This window comes from Mustela nigripes, chromosome 8 (assembly GCF_022355385.1).
Source record: "Mustela nigripes isolate SB6536 chromosome 8, MUSNIG.SB6536, whole genome shotgun sequence".
Classification (NCBI taxonomy): domain Eukaryota; kingdom Metazoa; phylum Chordata; class Mammalia; order Carnivora; family Mustelidae; genus Mustela; species Mustela nigripes.
In genome coordinates, this window is record NC_081564.1 from 89,221,974 (window position 1) to 89,242,530 (window position 20,557).

The 20,557-nt window shown below is 46.6% G+C and overlaps 1 protein-coding gene across 3 annotated transcripts in view; it reads left to right on the forward strand.

Moving 5' to 3' along the window:
* The window catches only part of ZNF236 (zinc finger protein 236), a 102,510-nt gene that overhangs the window by 38,399 nt on the left and 43,554 nt on the right, over positions 1-20,557 (forward strand). For all 3 annotated transcript variants that reach the window (XM_059409843.1, XM_059409845.1, XM_059409844.1), the window contains 4 exons: positions 4,801-5,073; positions 6,266-6,469; positions 17,786-17,927; positions 18,502-18,762. In XM_059409843.1, the coding sequence (XP_059265826.1) occupies positions 4,801-5,073; positions 6,266-6,469; positions 17,786-17,927; positions 18,502-18,762 (880 nt within the window). The remainder of the gene's footprint in view (positions 1-4,800; positions 5,074-6,265; positions 6,470-17,785; positions 17,928-18,501; positions 18,763-20,557) is intronic.

Sequence of the window (20,557 nt, forward strand, 5' to 3'; positions counted from 1 at the left end):
CCTCAGCCCGGCACTAGCCCCATCTCCCCGTGCCTCATGGAGTCCAGCCCGGCCTGGCTGCCGCCCCCTCCCGGTTCCAGCCGAGAGTCTAGTCGGGGGGTCAGTGGCAGCCCCCGATCAGTGCCGAAAGGCCAGGTGACTGTCCGATCGATGCTGAGAGGCCAGGAGACTGGGAGCGACTGTTCACGAGGCTCATTTTGTCCACAGTCTCCCTGTTTGTGAGCCGTGCCAAGGGCGTGGCCGCACGGCTCTTCCTGGGCCAGTCTGCTGGCCGGTGGCCCACGCAGTCTGTTGCTGGCTGCGCGAGGGACCTTCGCCCACCCACTCGAGGGCGCTGACATGTCACTGCTGAGCGCGCCCTGATGCGTTTGTAAGACACGGCAGCTCGATGCCACCAGTGCATGGGGTTCCGCGGCGAGTCAGTTCCAGCATCCTGCAGCCTCCCCTGCGTGTGCTGCGTCGGGCCCCAGCCGCTGAGGACTCGGCCACCTCGTGGAGTACTCGGTGACGAGAGTGAGGGAGACGTGGCCGCTTTACTGCGTTCATAGGGCGGGCTCTGGAGCTCTGTCGTCTGCACCCGACCCCCAGGATGTGCGCGTCTCCCCAGTGGCTGCCGCTGAACAACAGTTCGGTCTGAGGATGGGCATTTAACTTGGTGTTTTGCTGCTTGAAAGCAGAGTGACCTTCTGGGCCTGTCTTCCGTCCCAGGGCGGGAGCCTCCGTACGCACCTGCGGCTCCTGGGGAGATCTGTAGTTGCTGGAGAGCAGCCAGGCCCCTGTCTGGGGTCCGAGCCAGCATGTGGATGTGGCCCCAGGAGAGCCCGTCCGTCCATCCCCACTGTTGAACTCGGGCTTCTCTGAGTACAGGGGGTGCCCTCTGGCCCCACTGACCACTCAGCAGGCGTCTTCCTGTCACTCGTCCTGCCTCCCGCCTGCAGGGTCCCTTCCCCTTGTCCGCCTTGTTTTCCACCACGGCCACAGCGGGCGCTGGAGAGGGAACTGGCCGCGTGCCCAGGAGCCGCCCTTGCGTGGAGCGACTGAGGAGTGAGGAGGACACGCCCGCGGTCCTCCGAGTCTCATCCCTGCTGTCACTCATGGGCTTGATAACCGAGGGAAATCTGTGCGTGTCTGAAGACGCGTGGTCAGTATCCCTGTTCTCATCCGGTGGCACAGCTGTCATGGCGCGAAGGTTCTCCGGCATCTTACCCCGTCCGTACCCAGCTCCAAGTCGTGCTGACCCCACATGCCGTCTCGCGCTCTGGCCACCGTCAGCTTGAAGCTCCCGGAACGTCACACCTGGCTTTTGCTTCTTTGCCTGGTAAAAGCACTTCCGTTAGGTCCTGCTTCTTTCCAGTGCAGACTTTTTTGGGGTTACGATTTATTTATTTATTTATTCTTACGTAATCTCTTCACCTGATGTGGCGCTCAGACCCAGCCCTGAGAGGTGGTGCGCACCCTTCCCGCCCAGCCAGGCCCCCTCGAAGGCAGGCGTTCTCCCGTGTTCCCGCCCCCGGGACGAATCTGCACAGTCTTTGCCCTGTCCACGAGCGCAGGTCCCAGCCCCGCACAGGTGGAGCTCTGTGTCCTGGGTCCCCGCAGGGGCAGGAGCAGGAGCAGGCCCGCAGTGACACAGGGTGTGCTGTGGACGCTCTCCTTGGAGCGGGGCCGGAGGATAGGGTTTCTGAGAAAACGATTCTCAGACCCTGGAACTGGAGATTTCCGTATGTGCCTGGACTTTTCCACTGACTGGCACCTGACCTGGGGCAAGTCAGCTGACCTTGACAGTGTCAGCGTTGGGGGCTCTTGGTAGGCTCAGGCAGTAAAACCTGCGACTCTTGACCTTGTGATGATGAGTTCGAGCCCCACTTTGGGTATAGAGAGGACTTAAAAAAAATACTTTAACAAAATAAAATGTCGGCTTTGTCATCTTTGAAACGGGGCAATGCCCGGATGAGTGGGAGAGAACCGAGCGGCAGGAGCCGCGCAGGACAGCCCCTGACTCGTGGTCACCGACTGCCGGAAGGACGACAGACACCTTAAAATTACTGTTTCCAGTGGATGAGACTGGCTCACGGCACATGATTCGGAAGATCTAAAACAGTGTACAGTGAGTGGCCCCCTGTTCGTCCTTGTCCTCCACGGGCCCCTCTCCAGGGCCTGGGTGGCCACGGGGCTGTGTTTGTTAAACCAGTGAGGGCGATTATACTGTGCATTACACTGGGTTGTAGCAAGGTGTGGGCAGACTCCGTATGTATATCTTTTTTGCAGTTTACTTTTTTTCCACGTGATACCTTATTTTACTAAATGTCTAGGGATTGTTCCCTTTCATGGGTAAGTAATTATTTAGGTTGTTTGCAGGCTTTGCTAATACAGACGATAATAAACTGATACAAATCCTTCGCCTCTACGAACGTCAGTGTGCCACACTGTCCAGGGCTCACGGGACAGTCCCCAACAGGACGGCGATAAAACCGAGCCACTCATGGGACTTACTCGGACTTCATTGTCTGTGTCACTCACATGCCTGATAACAAAGGAAAAGAAATCTGTGCGTATTTGAAAAATTGTGGTCGATATTGCTGATTTTCCTTCCGTGCAACTGTGTCTGTTTGTTCTCCGGACGACAGTAGGGCAGGGGGAGGGTACCTGTTTGCTTGTAGCCTTTCGAACGGGTTGTTATCCAAATCTGGAGGTCCTTTCTCCGCATCGGTGGGTTCAGAATGGTTTGTTACTGTGGTTTTAATTTCATTTCTCCTGTGAGGAGTCAGAGGTTGAGCAGCTTTTCACGTTAATAGTCCCCTGCGTTTTCTGTTAGCCGGCCGACTCCAGACTTTGATTTGCTGTAACGGATTAGGGACGACAGGGTTTTGAGAGCATACATTCTCTTCTTATTTGTCTTTTTGAGTTAAAACGGAGAGATGTTTTGTTCTTCCATAGCCAAATTTGTCATGGATTTTGGACTTGTGTAATAGAGTTCGATGCTGATGTCACGGGACATAGCCTGTTATCCGGCACTTTCCGACCTTCGTCTTTTAAACTAAATCTTTGACTCGGTTGTATTTTTTGTTCCCAGGCAGACACCTGCTGTCCACACGCCGTGACACCATGCCGTTCTTTACACCCGCAGCCCCTGTGCGCGTTTTGTCTGCACTGTTCTGGGCACGGATCTGTCTGTATGCACGTGCTCTGGCACCTCTGCCGTGTGCCTTGTAGCTAGCACGCCTCGTCCTCCCCAGTTACGCCATTTTCAAAGTGTAGTTTTGACAATTTTCACATGCTTACTTTTTCACGTGTACTTTACAATTGTCTTCCAAAGTTCCAGAACTCTAGTTATTAAAAAATTCCTATTGGCGTTTGTATATGTATATGTGATTTAACCAGTGAAAATTGATGTCCATAACTTTTCATCTTTGTACCAAAGAATGGAGTGTGTTTTTCCATTTATTCAGATCTTTTCTTTGTATTTTTTTCATATTTTAGTAGTAATTTAAAATTTTCTTTTGGATTTTGTTAACTGGGAATGATGTTGATTTCCAGGTATTAAAATGGGGGCCTATTTCTTAGGTTCAGGTTTTTTAAGGCATATAATTGGATCATTTGTAAATAATAATTTTAATTTTACCTTTTTCTTATAGTTTATACTGCATATTTCCATATATTACCTAATTTCATTGGTGTGTATCACTTGAACACAGTAAATTCATGGCAGGGAAAGTGGACTTTTTCTTGGCTATAATAGGATTCACTTTCCTGTTTTCCTATTAAGTCAGATGTTGTACTGAGATACGTTTATTTAGCTTCTCCTGTTTTTAGACAGTTTTTTAAAAGTTAAGTCTAGATGTTAAATTTTAGGGGCGCCTGAGTGGCTCAGTGGGTTAAAGCCTCTGCCTTCGGCTCAGGTCCTGGTCCCAGGGTCCTGGGATCGAGTCCCGCATCAGATTCTCTGCTCGGCAGGGAGCCCGCTTCCTCCTCTCTCTCTCTCTGCCTCTCTGCCTTCTCGTGATCTTTGTCTGTCAAATAAATAAAAAATAACATCTTTAAAAATATAATACTTAAAGTTACAAGAATATTTGATCACAAACTCCTATGTGTCGTTCATACTGTTTCTTTGTCGTACCCAGTCACAGATCCCTTTGTGCAGCATGAAAAATCCCCATCTCCTCTTTCTTTCTTTCTCTGACAGACAGAGGTGATGTGTCGGCAGGGAGGGAGAGGGTCGGGGGGAAGCAGGCTCCCCGCTGAGCAGAGAGCCCGATGCGGGGCTCGATCCCAGGACCCTGAGATCATGACCGGAGCCGAAGGCAGAGGCTTTAACCCACTGAGCCACCCAGGTGCCCCCACCATCTCCGAATTCTTTGCACGTGTGTTGCGTTTTGGTCACGACACCGGGTCGGTTGCGACAATGCTTCTTCCAGCTTCTTCCTTCGCTCCGTGTTCTTGGAGCTGGTCGTGGAGTCCTTTGCTCACATCTGCTTTTCCTCCCGTTCCCGACGGGCTGCGTTTGTGCGGCGGCTGGTTTCTGTTCCCCTGCGGTTAGCGCTCTGACCTCTCAGGCTGTGATTAGTGTTCTCATGGAGCTGGTCAGATTTTCTGAGAATTAAATCACAGTCTGCAGTAATTTCAGTGCTCGTGCAAGTTGTAAGCTTTGTCCTAACTGATCATCCATCTTCTGCGGTGGCAAAAAGCGTGTAGCCGCTCGTAGGGATGGTGTGTCGTCCGACCCTAACCCTGCAGGGACATTCGGGTGCCTTCATGTCTGGTACCAGCGCTGGGCTGTGTGTGATTTTCCCTTGGCTGCAGGTTCCATCCGCGAGGAGAATGGCGTGCGGTGGCACGTGTGTCCCTACTGCACCAAGGAGTTCCGGAAGCCGAGCGACCTGGTGCGCCACATCCGCATTCACACCCATGAGAAGCCCTTCAAGTGTCCCCAGTGCTTCCGGGCCTTCGCCGTGAAGAGCACCCTCACCGCTCACATCAAAACGCACACGGGCGTCAAGGCGTTCAAATGCCAGTACTGCTTGAAGAGCTTCTCCACGTCGGGGAGCCTCAAAGTGCACATTCGTCTGCACACAGGTGCGGGGCGCTCGGGGGCGCGGGCTCACGGGGTCTGCGGACTGTGGCGGCGGCTGCGAGGGCTCCTGGTCCCGCGTGCGGGTTTGCTCTTCCCTTCCGGAGGCCGGGCTCACGGCGCGTCCCGCACGGGGAGCCGGCGGCTCTGAGCGGGAGCAGGGAGCAGCACCACGCGGGGAGGAGCGCGCGGCCAGCAGACGGCTGCGTGGGGAGCTCGGGGGCCACCTCGCGTGCGCGTGCGGAAGCTGGGCCTTTCTGTGGAAGGGACACCTCGGGGGGCTGGTGCGGAGGCCTTGGGTGCCGAGGGAAAACCGGAAACCTGCTCTACCGTTCGGATATTTTGTCATCGGTATTGAGGTCTGAAAACGTTCCTATTTAGACAGTAATTTTCTAATAGTTTTATTGAGGTGTAATTCACAAATGACCAACTTTACTCTTCCAAGTGAATTCAGAATTCACTTTGTTCAGAAGTTGTGCGACGCACCCAGCACCCAGCCGTCTGTTCTCAACCTTTTTACCCGCTTCCTTCCTGCAGGGAGCCCCAGGCCCACCAGCGGTCACGTCCCCTACGGCCCGGGGTTTCTGGGCCGAACTGACCTTGGGGTGGAGATTTGAATGTTTGGTTTCGTTTGAGTTTTGTCCTGTGCCCTTCTCAGGCGCCTCCAGTTTCATTCACCGATGAGACTGTAAGGGAAGGAGAGAGCACTGACGGTGGAGCCCGTTTCTGTCGTGGTCAGCAGCGGCGGCTTTGTCCCCGGTGGGCAACAACCTGCCGTCGGCCGCTCGTCTGCTGAGCGCGCAGAGCTGCTGGTGCTGTGCAGACCCGGGTGTGTCGGACGCCGGCGGCCTGTCTGACGCGGCCACTGTCCTTCCCGTTTACAGACGACGGCTCGAGAGAGCGCCGGCGCACACCCCCAGTGTTCTTAGGGACTGGATATTTGAGCATCTTTTTTTATCTATTTCAGGTTGAAATATTTTACGATGCAAAGTTAACAAATTGTTCTTTAAAATGCTCTTCTGACATCTAAGTATGCAAACAAGGGAAGGTAACTCTCATGGATAACGTCCCTGAAATTACAAGCGTGACATGATGAATATACAAATCAGTATCAAAATACCAGATGTTTATGTTGGCATTAATGGTTAAGATGTGTTTTCTTTAAATAATTCTGTGGTGTACTTTCATTTTTATTAGGGGTCAGACCTTTTGCTTGTCCTCACTGTGACAAAAAGTTTCGAACCTCAGGCCATAGGAAGACTCACATCGCTTCTCACTTCAAACACACGGAGTTAAGAAAGATGAGACACCAGCGTAAACCTGCAAAGGTTCGAGTCGGCAAGGCCAGCGTTCCAGTCCCCGACATTCCTTTGCAAGAGCCGATTCTCATAACTGACGTAGGTAAGATTCTCTCCCCCTTCGTACGATGCAAGGATCATATAAATATTACAGTCTACATAGTTTTAAGCAGGGTATTAATGTAGTTTTTGTTCGGCATTTTTGCTTTATGGCTTAGTATGTTCCACGATCAATATGAAAATCTTAGTTCTGTCTGAACTGTTGCTCAAATCGTGTTCTTGGTTAAGGAAGAAATGATGTGTACAAGTGAAGGTATTAGCATGTAAGTTCTCACTGAAGAAAAATTCTGCTTCAGTAGAGCTATCAGCATGGACAAGGGCTCTTTATGTGAAGTACACGGTGCCTTCTGTTATTTTTATATTAAGATCCCTACGTAGTATGGAACCAGTTAATATTTTATGGCTGCTTTAATCTTTGAACTAAAAGAAAAAATTTCCAGCTTATAAGGCTTTTTTAGTCTCAGTTATTATAATCAAGGTAAAGTACAATTTTGTTAACTGAAAAAAAAAATACTTGTTTCTAAAAAGAAAACACTGCTTATGAGAATCTTTTGAAAAATGATTTTTGTGAGTGCTAAACAAAATTAAAGAAATTTCATTGAACTCTGTGCTAAAACTTTTCTTTTTGTGCAGTATCTGTATTTCATTATGTCCCAGGCAAGATAGTTCAGAGTCTATGAACAAAAGTAACATCAATGTATAACTGAATATAAAGGTTAAATGGTATAAAGGGAGATATATTAGATGAATATAAATTATAATCTGCTAATAAGATGATCAGCAATCGTGAATCTTTATGTAGGAGCATAGCATCAAGTATATAAACTAAGAAAAATTAGAAGAAAAGAGAAATATTCAAATTCTAAAGTATAGTGAAAGATCCTCTGAGCAACTTTATGGAACAGTGACTAGAGAGACTTGGAAGTTCACATGTGAAAAGAATTATTTTATAGCTTTTACTTTATAATACATACTCTTTTAAATATACGTGAAATAGAAAGTTGATCAAATCCTAGGATAGAAAAAAATTAAAATTTTCAAAAGTAGATGTTGTACAGGACACAATTTTTGATTATCAGGGAAAGCATACTGGGACATACTAGATGTAGTAGCTGTAGTTCAGTTAGCTAACACATTGGACGATTTAGATGATGTGGACCTTTTCTAGAATAATGTACTTAAAATTGATTGTAGAAGAAGTGGAAAACTCCAAAACAGACAAGTTGAAGGTCATCCTCCCCAAAGTATTGTTCTCTGATGCTTTTATGTCTGAGGTCCTCTCAGCTTCTGAGGAACTGTGATTCTTAGCATGTTAGTTATTGAAACCCTAGAAGCTGATTAAAGCTCCCATGGGAAGTTAGAATACTTTGATGTCCTTGTCCACTTTTGGTAGTTCACAAAGCAAAGCAACAGACACATTTTACTTAATGTGTATTTAATCTTTACTATAATCTGTAGGTTCTCACTGGTTTGTGCTCTACCTAAATGTGGAAACATCTCTGAAAGTCAGAATAAATTCAATGTTTATTTAGCGGCCCTAGAATTAGCCTTCATGTTTGAAAGTTACCTTTAAGTTACCAGTTTTTTTCAGGTTGCTATTAATCAAATCAAACACCTGTGGGTTTCTTGACTTGAAGTCTGTAAACTCTTGTTGAGTTAAACTGCAGTCCTAATACCTCAGATGTTTTCCATGGGTAAAATGGGGTACATTTCACTTGTTGGACTCACAGATGCTTGTTAATCAAAACTTGGACCTAATTAGTGGAAGCAGAATTCTCTTTTGGTTTAGGCTGAATGAGATACCTGAGGGAAGTGACTCCTGGGGTGGCTTCACATTGTGAAGTGTGAAATATCGCAAGCATTTATTTTCATGCTTAACTTCATTATGATTTGTATTTGTGTCTGTCTCTTCTTTCAGACTCTGAGCTCCTTGGGGCTCTATAGAAAGGTCATGACTTGAATAACCTTTGGGGGGCAGATTTGGATAAAAATGTGACTAGAGAGTTTTAGCATAGATAGTTAACAATTATTTGACTTCACTGGGAGATGAGCTGTTCTAGTTCAGCCTAGTTACTTAAAACACAGCATGTCATTTAGAATAAGACTGTCACTTAGGAAAGTATTAGAATGCATTAAAACAATAGTACCGAGTCATTTAGTCTGCATATTAAGGGAACACTCTTGGTGGTGTAGTACCATATGGTCATAAAAACTTCCAGAGCTGTGTAGGACATAAAAATAGTCATTCTAAAACCTCTCTGTGCTCCTCATTTGTACAGATGTAAAAACGAATTATAATATTGGTTTTAGGTTATATAACTAGTTTGTACTCAAGGTAGAACAACAATCTGCATCTTCTGACCTCTAGACCAGAGTCGTGTTCAGTAAAATTCACTTCCTCTGCACACCCATTACCACTGCACACACAGGCACAGAAGTGTGGAAGAGCACACCATGACTTTCAAGTAGTCACTGTGTCTTGGTACCAAGCACCAGTAATTATTTTTCTCAAGCACCAGAATTTTTACTGAACATGAATAATGTGAAATTTATTGCATGTTATGAATTGTATTTCACTAGACATGCTGTCTCATACTCTAAATGTTTTTTCTTCTAACTCAAGAGCTAAATTTTAAATACAGTTATGTGCAGACTGGGGAGGTATTGGAGTCAAGGTGATCATAATATTCAGAGGGAGTTCATTATTACCATCATAAAAAGCTGAGAGAGTTCATTACCACCAGATCTTTTTACAAGAAACACTAAATGGATTTCTTCAAGTGGAAGTAAAAGAATAATAATTAACACCATAAAGACATAGAAAGTAGCATAAATCTCATCAGTAATGGCAAATATGCAATCATAGTTAGATTCTGCAATATGGTTATAGTGGTGCACTTTACTTACAACTCTCATTTGAAAGTTTAAAAAAAGAGAAGATAGTAAAAATAACCATCGGTTATTACATAATGCAAAAAACATATAAATTATAACAGCAATAACCTAAAATGTGAGGGGGAGGAGAAGTAAAAATGTAAAATTTATGAATTCTATTGAAGTTATCATCCATTTAAAATAGGTTGTTATAAGTTTAAGGTAATCTGTCTAAGTCTCGTGGTAACCATAAAGGGAAATCCTATAATAATTACACAAAAGAGCATGATAAAGAAATTTAAACATACTGATTCCAAAAGGCATCAAAGCACAAAAAGGACAACAGAATAAGAAACAAGGAGCATTGGATTCAGAAAACAATTCACAAAACAACATTAGTAAGGTCTCACCTGTCAATAATTACTTTAAATGTAAACGGACTAAATCCTCACATTAAAGGACACAGAGTGGCTGAGAGGACAGCAAAACAAGACCCAGTGGTGCTGCCTCCAAGAGGCTCATTTTAGCTTTGAAAAGATGCACATAGTCTGAGAGTGAAAGGATAGAAAAAGGCATTTCAAGCAGATGGTAACAAAAAAAGGGGGAAGTAAGTTATACTTGCATCAGACAAAATAGACTTTATTTACTTATTGATTGTTTATTATTATTATTTTTTAGACAGAATAGACTTTAAAGTAGAAATCGTGGAAAAAGAAAAAAGACAAAGAAGGTCATTATATAATGATAATGGGGTCAGTACATCAGGAAGATAGAGCAGTTGTAAGTATCCGTGCATCCATCATGGGAGTACCGAAATATGTAAAGCAGAAACGGAGAGCCAACAGGAGAAATAAAGAGTGACACAGTAGTCATTGAGGACTCGGATACTTCACTGTCAACAATGAACAGACCATTTAGGTGGAGAATCAATAAGAAACTGCAGATTTGAACAACACTGTAAACCAAACGGACCCAGCAGGCATATACAGAACATTCTAACTAAAAACGGCAGAAGACACATTCTTCTCAAGCATACATCAGACATTTTCTTGATTAGACCATATGTTAGCCCACAAAACAAAGTCTTAGCAAATTCATAATAATCAAAAGTCTCCCAACATAGAAAAGTCCAGGACCAGATGGGTTCACTAGTGAATTTTACCAAACATTAAAGAAGAATTAACATCAACTTTTTCAAATGCTTCCAAGAAAATTCAAGGAGGAAGGAACATTCCCAAACTCATTGTACAAGGCCAGCATTATCGTCATACCAAAACCAGAAAAGGACACTACTGGAAAAGAAAACTAGGTCAATATCCCTGATGAGCATAAATGTAAAAATTCTCTATAAAAAACTGCTAAACCAAATTCAGCAGCACATTAAAAGGACCATTCACCAGGATTAGTTGTGATTTATCACAGGGATGCAAGGATGGTCCAACATACGCAAATCAATCAATGCGACATGTTACATCAACAAAATAATGGGAAAAATCATATGATTCCAATAGATGCAGAGAAGACATCTGACAAAAATCTACATCTATTCATGATAGAAAATGTTAACAAATTAGGCAAAGAAGGAACATTTCTCAACATAATAAAGGCCGTGTATGACAGGACTACTGCTGACAATATACTTGATGGTGAAAGGGGAACGTCTTTTCCTCTAAGATCAAAACAAGGCAAGGGTGCCCATTCTCACCACTCCTATTCAACATAGTGCTGGAGTCTTTTTTTTTTTTTTTTTAAAGATTTTATTTATTTATTTGACAGAGATCACAAGCAGGCAGAGAGGCAGGCAGAGAGAGGGTTGGGGGAAGCAGGCTCCCTGCTGAGCAGAGAGCCCCATGTGGGCCTCGATCCCAGGTCCCTGAGATCATGACCTGAGCCAAAGGCAGAGGCTTTTACCCACTGAGCCACCCAGGCGCCCCAGTGCTGGAAGTCTTAATTAGAGCAATAGTATCAAAAACAGTAAAATACTTAGGAATAAAGTTACCAAGGAGATAAAAAATCTGTACCTGAAAACTAAAAGACACTGATGAAAGAAGTTGAAGAAGACACAAATAAATGGAAAAGTAGCTCATGTTCATGGACTGGAAGACTTAACAGTGTCACGATGTCAGTACTGTCAAGGCCATCTGTGGGTTCAGTGCAATCCTGTCAAGATTCCATTGTTTTTTTTTACAGAAGTAGAACAATCACTCCTAAAATTGATATGGAACCATAAAGAACCTGAATAGCCATGGAAATTACGAGAAAGAAGAACAAAGCAGGAGACGTTATGTTTTTGATTTCAAGCTATACTGTAAAGCTGTCCTCATTGCTAGTCTGCGTTCCTGGCACAAAAACAAACTGGAGTCCATTTGAAAGCCCAGGCATAAGCCCAAGCGTGTACGGTCAACTAGTATTTGACAAGGGAGCCAAGAACACGCAATGGAGAAAAGACAGTCTCTCAGCCTTAGTGCTGATCATTCACACACAGAAGAGTGAGACGGCACCCTTGCCTTACATGACTTACAGAGAGTAACTCAAAATGGATTAAAGACTTAAATGTAAGACTTGAAACCATAAAAGATGTAGAAGAAAACAAAGGAACAAAGCTCCTTGACCTGGGTCTTGTTAATGATGTTTTTGATAGGACACCTAAAGCACACGCAACAAAATAAAAAACAAGTGGGACTACGTCAGACTACAGAGTCGGCACACAGCAACACAAAGCATCAGTAACGTGGGAAGACAGCCCGTGGAATGGAAATCATTTGCAATCAAGGTACCTGACAAAGTGTTAATATCCAAAATACATGAATGACTCATGCAACTCAATGGCAAAAAAGAAAAAAAAAACCCAATAAATACATTAATTAAAAAAAATTAAAAAGTGGATTAACTACCTGATGGACTTTTCTCCAGAGAATATTGTCAAAAGGCTGACAGGTACACGAAAAGATGCTTAACACCTCTGGTCTGTAGGGAATGCAAATTAGAACCACAGTGAGGTGTCACCTCACAGCTTTTCTCATCAAAAAGATGAGAGATGACAAATGTTGAGCTACATGTGGAGAGAAAGCAGACCTTGTGCACTGTTGGTGGGATTGTTAGTAGGTGTAGCTGCAATGGAAAGTTCGTAGAGGATGCTCAGAGAATTAAAACTTGAACTACCATGTGATCCACTGCGGAACTGTATCCGAAGGACATGAAAACGCTAGCTCCGAAAGAGAGCCACACCGCTGTGTTCATAGCAGAATTATTTATAGTAGCCACGAGACAAAAACAACCTAAGTGTCTATCGGTGGTTGAATAGGTCAAGAAATTTTGGAATATTATTTGCCCATTAAAAAAAAGCCAAAACGAAATCCTACCATTTGTAGCAGCGTGGATGGACCTTGATGGTGTTACTGCTGAGTGCAGCAGGACAGGCAGAAAGGCAGATGCTGTATGATCCCTTCCATGCGGAATCTCAAAAGAAGAAACCAAAAAAACTCCTAGAACAAGAGGTCCACTTTGTGTTTGCCAGAAGAGGGGCGGAGGGGTATTGGAGGAAGGGGTCGGCTGGGGCTGGGGTGCGCCGTGCTGAGCTGTGGGCCGCACAGGAGGCTTGGGCAGGGACTGAATCCTGAGGCTTCCCGTCACAAGCAGAATGTGTTCTTTCGTTCTTTTCTTTCTTTTCCTTTAATTGTTTCCTTATGGGAGGACGGATACTAGCTCAGTCTCCTGTGGGAACCGTGTCGGCAGCCGCGAGCCGGAGCTCGCTGCTCCCTGCCTTCGGCGTCTGCAGTGACGCCGCCGCCGGTTCCTCAGGAGAACTGGGGGGACCGGACCTGAGGGAAAGAGATTCTCATACGGAGCTGTTCCTCGGTTTCCCAGTCACCGACTGATACGTACCTATTCTTGGAAGTCGCTGTTTGCCCCTGTAGATGACTGTATGCGTGTGTGTGTGTGTGTGTCCCTGTTTTTTCATTTTGGGAAGCACAGATATTTGAAATACCTTTTCTCTGAAAGTGAGCCAGAAACCAAGAAAGTGTTATTTTAAACCCCAGGGCTGTCACAATTGATCTTCTGAGTTTATATTCATGTTTTAATTATATTGATATTAGAGCATTTATCTTGCTTTTTTTAAGCACATTTGTCTAACCTCATTATTTATTTTACATGTTATATGTGATATATAATGTGTTGTTTGTCATCATTTTCTTATTTTGTTGTATTTGCATTTTCTTGCTATTGACAATATATGAAAGCTCTTCTAAGATTTAAATATATTTTCCCCAAATGATGTAACAAGATAAAGCTTTTTCCTCTGTCATAGGAGGAATTTAGAAAGGTTCTTTTTTATGATTTATGTATGTCTGCGTGTACACATGTATTCAGAGAGCGAGGGAGGGAGGCCAAGAGGGGAAGAGAGAGGTTCTCAAGCAGATCGCACGCTGAGCGCAGAGCTTGACGCAGGGCTTGATCCGACCCCGAGGTCATGGACCTGAGCCAAAACCAGGAGTCAGAGTTGACCAACGGAGCCACCCAGGTGTCCTGGAATTTTAGGGAGTTTTAAGGACATTTCCAGTTTGTTTTTGAAACACAAGATTAATCAACTGGAATTTATTCGTGCCTTTCTTTGAGATTAGTAGTTTCCTTATATGTATCGACTGATGGTCTAGTAGGAACGACATGTTACTACTAAGACTGTAGCATGTTTACATGTGTTTGCTCACCCTTTGTCTTGTTTTTTCCTCAAAGTTTGAGACCTGGTAATTAGCCCAACTATGTAACAGAACTTTATATTTGTAAAATCACTGGAACTGACAAAGCATCTGAAAAATGAGGTCTGTCATTTCACTGCCCTGCTAGCTCCAAGTAGTGGACCCCCGCCCCACTTGTGAAGGGCTCAGGACCATTTAGGGCCCTGTTTCTAAGTACATCTGCCTGGACAGCCCCCTAGAGCTGCTAGCCCTGGCTCGGGGATCACCAAGGTAAGCAGCCGTGTAGCCCCGCTGTGCACCGCAGCACAGTAGGGGAGCACAGCTCCGCAGAGTGAGCTGGACACACCAGTCCAGGGGAGCTCCTTGCGGAAGTTGGAAGGTTGATGAACATGGGGTCCCGTGTATTGACTGGGGAGGGCCGTAGACGTGATTCCGTACGCAGTCTGACCAGAACAGTGTGTGTGCTCGATCGCACCTGTGTTTGTGCAGAACCAGCTCTTTTGTTAGCGTGCACACAACTGGTAGTGGCAGTCGTCTCCGAGAGCAGCTTCCCTGGTGTTTCTTCTCACGCTTCCTAAGTATTTGAGATGGCCCCGGAGCGCTCACGGGCTGCGTCAGAGTGGGACACAGGGACCCGGCTCCTCCTGCAGGCAGGATTGGGAAGGAAGTGACGCCAGATTGGGAGACCCAAGCCGGGCTCGGGCGCAAGGCTAGGACTGCTCAACCCCCAGCAGAACAGTCACCGGAAGTGAGTTCCAGCTTCCAGGGACGCAGTGTTGACCTAGACTCCCGGGTATGGAAAAGAAACGATGAACTAGACATTCTGTGAAGCGATATATGTTGGAGAACCTGGGTTCCAGAAGGCACAGGAGAAACAGTTGTGTGCTTGGGGGCTTGCTACAGAAGTAGGTGGCTGGAGGGGACGCTGTGTAGAGCAGACGTGTCCCGCAGAGTGGGCCTCCGAGGGGCCGGGAGCTGTGAGGGCCGGGGCGGACAGCCCGCGTGAGGGCCCGCCGTCCGATTCTGGCGTCCGGCTGCTTGGCAAAGGCCGACGTGGGCGGGCAGCGCGGGGCTGTCTGTCCAGTGGAGCGGGATCGGGGCCAGGCCTGACCGCTCCTGTGAAACCGCAGGCTTGCCAGCAAGTGGCTTTGTTTCCGCCGTGCAGGGCTCTAGGAGGACATTCCCCTGAAGTCCAGACTCCACGAACTGATTTCAGGTCTCACTCGTTGGTAACTGGGGAGCAGCTTCTCCGGGCCCCTCCTCGTGAGGCCTGGTGTTTTTTGGTGAGCAAATGGCAAAAGCACTAGCTTGTTTTCCTGTTTGTGAAGTGTCTTTTCCCCAGTAAAATAGATGCAAGACAACCTCTGGAGGACCTCGGCTTTTTCGAAATTACTTTGAATTTCATTTATTTTACCTATTTCTAGAAATTTAATGGCATTTGTAGAACTAGTTGCTTAAAATTATTTCACTTTATTTTTCTTTCTCATTGCTTTTTAATGTATGTATTATCTAATAAAGTACAGAAAATTAGTTTCTTAAATTTGTATATTTATACAGTTCATTTTACTTATGGACTGAGTTTTAAAATTTTTTATTGGTGTTTTTCATGGGAACCACTCATTTCAGGGGTGCCTGGGTGGCTTGGTTGGTTGAGCATCCGACTCCTGGTTCGGCTCAGGTCTTGAGGTCAGGGTCCTGGGATCAAGCCCCGCAATGGACTCCACACTCTGTGGAGTCTGCTTGGAAAAAAAAAAAAAAAAAATCTTTAAAAAGGAAAACAAAGCCATTCTCTTGAGTTCAACAAGGAGCAAAAAAGTGGATTATCAGCTACTACTGCTTTGGAGTTTATAGTTGTAATTAAGTGGTACTTCTATGCCAGTAGTTACTGAACCTGTTTGCGTAAGATCCCAAATCACTGGGCCTGTGGGTTGCTGTTGAGCTTCTCCCAAGAGACCTCCTATGTAAGCGTCGAGTGTCGCGGCTTCCCCAGCGGACCCAGACCTGACGCATCCCTCTTGTCAGTTGCCCTTTGGGAGAATGTTCACGTGAGCTTCCCGTTCTCTTCGCTGAATTTCCTGGGTCGTTTTACCTGTCCTCGACAGCCGTCATGGGCTCAAGGCTGTGTCCCTGGGACAGGTCCTGTGCTCACACCAAGGCCAGGGGAGTGGGGACAGGGGTTGGGGGAAGGAGCTGTGACAAGTGCTGGGTCTGCTCAGAAAACAGCGAGAGCGCAGGGTCGAGAGGGACACGTGAAGGGTTCGTGGGTGGACGTGGAGGGCGAGCCGGTGCTGGGATGCCGAGCTGAGCAGTCGTGGGCATGACGTACTTGGTAGGAAGCCGTTGAAGGCATGTGAGCCCGTTGCTTCCTTCAGTGACAGAAGAAGGTTGAGCAGAACAGAGATTTGGAGGCTCACCTTGGGGGTTTGTCCCCATAGGTTCTGTATGTGGTCCTGGGACGGGTGTGCGGGAGCCGACGGGCCAGGAAGCAGCCAGGAGCACAGGACAGCGTTGGAGCTGCTGGAGAGTGAGTGGTACTCTCGCTCGGAGACTAGCTCAGAGACTACTCCGAATGGCCCTGATTCAGCTCCACGGGTCCCGGAGACTTGAGAAGCGGGAAAGGTCGTGGCAGCTTAAGGGCTTGTGCTGTGGGGGTTGAACACCGATCACAAGGGAGGGTTCTGAGTTCCCTTTGAAAACTGGATGGGCTTCGGACGCAAGCATTAGGACAGAAGTCTGATTGAGGAGTGATGGGGCTTTGCTGAGCTGCTGAGTTCTCTCCGGCTTTGGTATTTTTTTCTGCATGGTTTGAGATTTGGGGCAGCAGAATAGAAATGGGGAAACAGGTTTACGAGGCATTGGAGAAGTAGGATCCCCAGGACTGGCCAGTGACTTAACCAGACAGGGAAGGGAGTTCTCAGAAATTCTGAAATACCTGACCCATATGACCAGGGGGAGGGGTGCTTCTCATGTACAAGGAGTGGGGTGGGGGGAGTAACCTAAAAGGTGTCTGCCGAGAAGCCTCGCACGGGAGTTACTGGCACAGTGAAGGGAGCAGGGAGGTTGGGGGCCGGGCCCAGGTCCTGGCAGGCAGCTCTGCCGTCCCGGGGGAAGGAGGAGCAGCCCAGGAGAAGCTGACGTGAAAGTCCTCCTCTTCATGTTCAAGGGGATGCACGGTGATTCCAAAGGCTCAGGTGTGTGTTTGTCCAGAATTGTGTGTAACTCGGGCTTGATGAGACGTGTTATTACGTAGTCAACCCGACGGGTTCTTCCTTTACTGAAAGTATGTCAAGCCTGAAATACTGAAGTTAGCAGTTTTGCGATCCATGAATAACCCTTCAATAACATTTTTATGAAAATGCTGACTTGTTTTTAGAACAAAAGATCATGTTAGAGTCATGTGTTTTGAGTTTACTGCAGTAGTTAGGGCGCAGTCTCCACGCTGAACAACAGGGCTTGAGTGTCCCGATTAACCTACATTTGGGACATAGTTTCTTTAGGTTCCATGCCAACAGACATAGGAGTCCATTAAAAATTGGTTCTAGAGCCAAAGGAAATAACTGTGATGCACAGAGCGTCCTTATGTTGGAAAATACCTGTCTTCCATAAACTTTGTGTTTCCCAATGGGCTTTTTTCTAACACAGTTAAGATAGCTTTTAGTGGCAACGCTGGACTCTATACTTGAACTCCTCAAAATTTTCGTCTTCTGGGGAAAGCAGATGCTTTTTGACGTTTACCTTTTTTAGTGGCATTAACAGTGAATTATTCCTGATTTTCTTTTGGTTTGTAGGTCTTATCCAGCCCATTCCAAGAAACCAGTTTTTTCAAAGTTATTTTAATAATAATTTTGTAAACGAAGCAGATAGACCGTACAAGTGTTTTTACTGTCATCGTGCATATAAAAAATCTTGCCACCTTAAACAACACATCAGGTAAGGTAACAGACTCGGAAATGTAGAGGAAATGCAGTGATGTCGGGAGCCGGTGATGTGGAGAGGTAGTGAGGAGGGTAGTGTCCGCTTTGGGTATTTAAAATGTCGCACTTGACCCCAAAATATTTATCGGAGATGGGCATCTTCTTTTTAGTGCCTCAACTAAAGTATGTGGCCCCAAATGGTCTCTGAGTTTTATTGGCACTCCAGCATTCGCAACATCTAGGACATGCCAGACAGTACCTGGTCTGTCGTGTTACAGTTACATACTTGAGCAGATTTTCACATGTGGTGGTCCGTGTGGAGACTAATGATTGGTGCTAGCGACAGTGAAGCGAGGAGGGACGGACGAGGGACGGGGAAATGTCATGCCGATGTGTAGCGCTTAGGGGCCTCCGCTCTGTGCCTCCTGTGTGGCCTCGGGCAAGTCACCCAAGCTCTCTGGATTTCGGGTTTCTCAGTGCTCAGCTTTAAAAAGTGGTGCTCAAGTGAAAGAATGTGCGAGTGCTCTTTAGAGTATAAAGCGTTATAAAGTCCTAAGAAGCTTATTCATGAAAATCTTTATTCTTTTTAGATCACATACAGGTGAAAAGCCTTTTAAATGTTCTCAGTGTGGAAGAGGCTTTGTTTCTGCAGGAGTGCTCAAAGCACACGTCCGAACGCACACTGGACTAAAATCCTTCAAGTGTCTGATATGTAACGGAGCTTTCACCACTGGTGGGAGCTTACGGCGGCATATGGGTATCCATAATGACCTTCGTCCCTATATGTGTCCCTATTGCCAGAAAACATTTAAGACCTCACTAAATTGCAAAAAGCACATGAAAACCCATAGGTAGGTATGATTCTGATGGTCACTTTTTAGTAATCTCTAACTCCCAGGTAGTGGTGGAGGGTGTTTCTAAGAAATCATTGTCTTTGATTCCTGTAGTATTATGTGGAGCTCAGGTGTATGGGCTGAAGAAACTTTTATCGTTGTCCGAGGCTCTGTGAAGAGCCACAACTGAAACGTGAATGCTTTTATTTTTTATGGGTTATTGAGATAGTCTGTGTTGGGCCAAATGCTGTGTGTAAGCTCTCTTAGAACAGGCAGTAGTACCTGCCGCGCTCCCTAGACTGGGCTGATGCTGTCATCCGGTCGTGAGGACGGCAGAGGGGAGCCGTAGTCAGCTAGCCCTGTGACTGCTGGGCATGTTGTCCATGGATCTGCACGGTCACAGTTCTGTGTTGCTGACTTAAAAGGAACAAATGTTTTTGTTACCACGTAAATCCATCATTTGTGCTTGGTTAAAGGGCTGTCCCGTCTCCAGATGGAGGTTAGCCAAGAGGCCCTTGCAGGAACGCCTTTCTGGCTGTGTCTGGAGCTCCCTCCCGGGTGTTTCTGGGGCTCCACGGTGGTCTGTGTGGTAGTGGAAGCCTGGATAAGGCCACCACATCCTGGGAGACTTTGAAAGGAAGAGTCACTAGGTCCACCGTCAAAGAATATTAACCTTCAGCTCCAAAACACTGACTTTCAGGCACTCCTGTAACCCAGGTATCTCTGCCTGGTGTTACGGACAAAACCAAACCCCAGATTGGTAGAAGAAGCATTCGGCAGGTGTTTGGTGTTACCCCTCTGGGTGCCCAAGCACATGGATGCCTAAGCACTTAGGACAAAGACTTGTCTTCTTTCATGTTAGCACAGATGATTACGTAGCTGAGGAGTTGAGCTGCTGTAGTATGATGTGCTGGTGTCGGCGTGGGGGCCGCTCGCCAGTTCTCCGTCCAGCTTGTGCTTTCCTGCATCTTACGGAGGAAATGAGCTTCACGTGCGTTTGAGCTGGGGAGCTCGTGGTGCCTAGATGTTCAGGGCCCTGTGCTCACTGCTCGCTGTACTAGGTGCCCAAGAGCCGCACGTGCTGGGAGGGGTAGAGTTTGGACAGGACCTGGTCCAATGGCACACGAAGAAGACCTTTTCTCTGTCTGAAATTCAGGCCTTCTTAAGTCCGTGCACCCGCTGAGGTGGTGTCGGAGTGCCCCCACAGGCCTTGTTCATGGACTTGACAGCCAGGAGAAGAACTTCCGGCAAGTGCGCCGGCTGGTTTTGGCTGTGCCGCCTGTTAGACGGAGTGTTCCACTGGCCGCTGCTCGTCACGGCGTATGCTGAGGGACACATGGCACAGTTACTCTAGGAGACGAGTGTGTGACTTGAGGTGACAGCGTCAATACTGTGGGTCTGGCGTGTTGCAGAGCTGGTGGTCTCCTCCTACAGAGCGGATGGACTGTGGTCCCATCTGCAGGCAGGGGGGAGCACCCCTGTTCCATCCCTTCTTTGGAAGGGCTAGGAATCCCTAAAATACCATACCGACTTACATTGCAAATAAGCACAAAACGTAAAAGCATACAAAGTAGTGAAAGTATAGAAAGTAGTAGCAGTGCAGAGACGTTCCCATGCAAGGCACCCTTGCTGCCCTGTGGGGGGCCGTGCGGAAGCCCAGGGGGAAGGGCCTCGCACTGCTGCCTCCAGGGGACACCGTGTATGTTTTCATACCTGGTATCTCTACTACATTTCTCCCCTTCCTCAGTAAAAGTAGCTGAGAGGTGACTGTTTCTGATACTAGAAAATGAAGACGAAAGCTTTTGTTAGAATT